The sequence below is a fragment of the Gossypium arboreum genome, chromosome 4, assembly GCF_025698485.1.
Source record: "Gossypium arboreum isolate Shixiya-1 chromosome 4, ASM2569848v2, whole genome shotgun sequence".
In the NCBI taxonomy this organism is placed as follows: Eukaryota; Viridiplantae; Streptophyta; class Magnoliopsida; order Malvales; family Malvaceae; genus Gossypium; species Gossypium arboreum.
The window spans coordinates 106,161,918-106,165,677 of record NC_069073.1 but is presented as its reverse complement, the minus strand read 5'-3'; the positions used below and the strand labels follow the sequence as shown (position 1 = coordinate 106,165,677).

Sequence of the window (3,760 nt, the reverse complement as noted above, 5' to 3'; positions counted from 1 at the left end):
TAAAAAAAATGGGTAGCTGTTTAATTGACGCAGGCCAAACCATTTGGGTGAGGAACATAAGCTTAAACCCCAAGCTCATAGGCAACACTGTTCCGCGAAGCCTCCATTTTATTTGTATGTAACCAAAACTAGCCCCACATCCAAAACAAACGTCTACCTCACCAAATGCCCCCTCATAAAACTCCAAATTGTAAATGTATGGCCGTTAGTCAATTCGTAAGCTAATCCACAGGTTTTGCCCACTTCCTTCCAATACCTCCTCCCTATAAAGCCCCCCACCACACCTAACTTCATCTTCAAACCACAACACTCCAGCAACTGTTTCGAGTTTTTTCTTTTTTAGACTTTCCCAATTCTGATCTCAGCCGTTGAGACATGGCTACTGCTGTCCCAGCCGTTGGAGCTGTTAACAGAGTGCCGGTATTACTATGTTTTTTCCCGCCTATTTTTTTGATCTTGTCTTAGTCATTACCGTAGCGTCTCTCGACTTTGTAGTCCTTCAACTGTCTCTTCTTCATTGTTTTAATCGTCTTTTAACTCCTAGAGGGAAAAAGAAATGCATTTCTAGTCATTTGTTTCTTGTTTATATACAGTTAAGAAGAAGATCATAATTAAGTAATAAGGATATGCATTCTGTTATTTTATTAGAAGCTTGTGGTGTTGTAGTTAAAAAGAGAGTTTCTTTGTTACAGCTGAAGTCGAATGGCCGTGGTCCAACTCCAAGCTCAATATTCTTGGGGAAAAGTGTGAAGAAGGGTACCTCAAAGGTCAACCAGAACAAGGTTTTTCCCAAGAATTTCAAGGTTGTTAGTGAATATGATGAGTCAAAGCAGACCTCAAAAGACAGGTGGGTGGGACTCGTCCATGATGAATCTGATGACCAACAGGATATTACCAGAGGAAAGGGAATGGTGGACACTCTCTTCCAGGCTCCTGTGGGAACTGGAACTCACCATGCTATCATGAGCTCCTATGACTACATCAGTCAAGGTCTTCGCACGTAAGTTGCATGCTAAGGGATTTCATGTTAAAAAGTTTATGCAAATTTGAAGAAATCATGGAATTGTAGTGTGGGAATTGACGTCGCTCAACTGTTTGTAGGTTCAACTATGACAATATCATTGATGGGTTCTACATTGCTCCTGCGTTCATGGACAAGGTTGTTGTTCACATCACCAAAAACTTCTTGAATCTGCCAAATATTAAGGTTTGTTCATAGAATGTTTCGAGATATGTTTAATCAGCTAAGTCTATCATTTTGATGAATATCAATAAAGTTGGATACTTTTGTGAATAACTGTGACAGGTTCCTCTTATTTTGGGTATTTGGGGAGGTAAAGGCCAAGGGAAATCATTCCAATGTGAGCTTGTCTTTGCCAAGATGGGAATCAAGTAAGTCTATATCCTTATTGTTCCATCCCTCTCTTTCACATACTTGAGTGATTCAGGAAAATTGCTGACATTTGTTAGCCTATTAGTTTGACACAAATTGCTTGATTTTTTATAACAAGAACCTTCAAATTTTCATTTACATCCTTAATCTTTAAATCTGTTGACAATATCCAGTCCCATTATGATGAGTGCTGGTGAACTGGAAAGTGGGAATGCTGGAGAGCCTGCAAAATTGATTAGGCAAAGGTATCGTGAGGCAGCAGATATCATCAGAAAGGGAAAGATGTGTTGCCTCTTTATCAACGATCTCGATGCAGGTGCGGGAAGGATGGGAGGAACCACCCAATACACGGTCAACAATCAAATGGTGAATGCTACCCTCATGAACATTGCTGATAACCCTACAAATGTTCAGCTCCCTGGTATGTACAACAAGGAAGAGAACCCTCGTGTTCCTATCATAGTTACCGGTAATGACTTCTCCACATTGTATGCTCCTCTTATCCGTGATGGTCGTATGGAGAAATTCTACTGGGCCCCTACTCGGGAAGATAGGATTGGGGTGTGCTCGGGTATTTTCAGAACTGACAATGTTCCTCGGGAAGACATTATCAAGCTTGTTGACACTTTCCTTGGACAATCTATTGGTGATTACCCATCTTTGAATTGAGGATATTTCCTATTGGTTGCTGACGAGAGAACGCTAATTATCTTTAATTACTTTTGTTGCAGATTTCTTTGGTGCTCTCAGGGCAAGAGTATATGACGATGAAGTGAGGAAATGGATTTCAGATGTTGGGCTGCAAAATGTTGGCAAAAGACTTGTGAATTCGAGGGAGGGACCTCCTACTTTCGAGCAGCCCGAAATGACTCTTCAGAAGCTACTTGAGTATGGAAACATGCTTGTCCAAGAACAGGAGAACGTGAAGAGAGTGCAGTTGTCTGATAAGTACTTGAAAGAGGCAGCTCTTGGAGATGCTAATGATGATGCCATCAAGAATGGAAGTTTCTATGGTTAGACCCCTTGATGGTGGCTTTAGGATTATAAATAAATGAAAAACACAATAAAGGATATAGGAAGCTTACATGTAAGCTTTTCATAATTGTTTGGATGCAGGCAAAGCAGCTCAGCAGGTTAGTCTTCCTGTCCCTGAAGGCTGCACTGACCCATCGGCAGCAAACTTCGATCCAACGGCCCGTAGCGATGATGGGAGCTGTGTTTACAATTAAAAATGTCAATGCCATGAAGGGAAAATAATCTCCAAAATGGGCATATGTTTGATAGAGTAGTACTTCGGCAATTTTATTTTAGCACGTGCTTCTATAATTTAATCCCATAGTTTTCACAACTGAGTCAACATAGTTGTGCATTAGACCCTGTAAGTGCTACATGTAAGTTGAGTTATGCCGACATTTCCACTGTAAATCACCTTATCCCCTGTTTATGGATCTAGCCCACCTAATCGTCTCGATGTAGCTTCAAATGGGCCTTCCTAAACTTTATGCACATACTGATTTGTGCAAAAAGTTGTATTGTAGCCTAGTATTTTAATGGCCGACAAGCAACAAGAATTTGCACTAATTTTTTAAACGAGAAGCACATGCTGAAAATAATTGTGAGAAGGATCCAGAAAACCATCGTCCAAAAAGGGTTCCATGGTGCTCCAACTGTATGCAAAATCTGTAAAAGGTTCCACTTAACTTGAGCCAAGGTTGGGAGAGCTGTGTGTTGTTTTCCCTGTTGCCATTGGTACTAAAATATAGGTTAAAATTTGTTATTAGACCCTGTACTTTATGTAACTTATAGATTTAGTTATTTTTAATTTTTATACTTTTAAAATTTTAAAATTTCAGTCCTAACCAAATGATAAATTATTAAATTATTAAATTCATTAAGATCTATTATTTTTAAATTTTGATGTGTTAGCATGTGTAATGTTACAACAACTTATCATCTTCAAATATAACTCACAAAGAAAACTAGTTAATAGCTTTAATGAATGTCGTTTACTTTCAAAATTTTAAAAATATAGCATCTAAGAATGATATAATTGAAAATTTTACACATAATATAAAATTAATAGTAGAATTTAATTAAACAAATTTAATTATTACTATTTAATCATAACCAAAATTTTAAACTTTAAAAATTAAAATTAATTAAATTAAGTATAAATATTAAATTCACAAAAGTATATGATGTAATAGCAGAATCTCACCTAAAGTTTACAAGATAAAGAAAATACAGGCTGCTGAAACAATTCAGATTATGAAGGCAGTATTTATCCGAGATGGGGATAAAGTCTTAGCGTCGGTTATCAGACAATACTATAGAATCACGATGTCGTCTGCCTGACATGATGTGAGG

At 37.8% G+C, this 3,760-nt stretch overlaps 1 protein-coding gene across 1 annotated transcript; it reads left to right on the top strand.

Annotated features, from left to right (window-relative positions):
- The first annotated feature begins 292 nt into the window (after window positions 1-292).
- LOC108459497 (ribulose bisphosphate carboxylase/oxygenase activase 2, chloroplastic-like) lies at window positions 293-2,983 on the top strand. Its single transcript, XM_017758876.2, has 7 exons — window positions 293-420; window positions 693-1,000; window positions 1,102-1,207; window positions 1,307-1,392; window positions 1,567-2,039; window positions 2,125-2,406; window positions 2,510-2,983. The coding sequence occupies exons 1-7, from the start codon at window positions 376-378 to the stop codon at window positions 2,620-2,622; spliced, it is 1,413 nt and encodes a 470-aa protein (XP_017614365.1). The 5' UTR covers window positions 293-375; the 3' UTR covers window positions 2,623-2,983.
- The last annotated feature ends 777 nt before the right edge of the window (window positions 2,984-3,760 follow it).

Bases quoted from the DNA above. Each gene is read 5' to 3' on its own strand.
- LOC108459497 (XM_017758876.2), top strand. From the start codon at position 376: ATGGCTACTGCTGTCCCAGCCGTTGGAGCTGTTAACAGAGTGCCG. The intron at 2,040-2,124 runs GTGATTACCCAT...CTTTTGTTGCAG, and splicing joins TTTCCTTGGACAATCTATTG to ATTTCTTTGGTGCTCTCAGG. The intron at 2,407-2,509 runs GTTAGACCCCTT...GTTTGGATGCAG, and splicing joins CAAGAATGGAAGTTTCTATG to GCAAAGCAGCTCAGCAGGTT.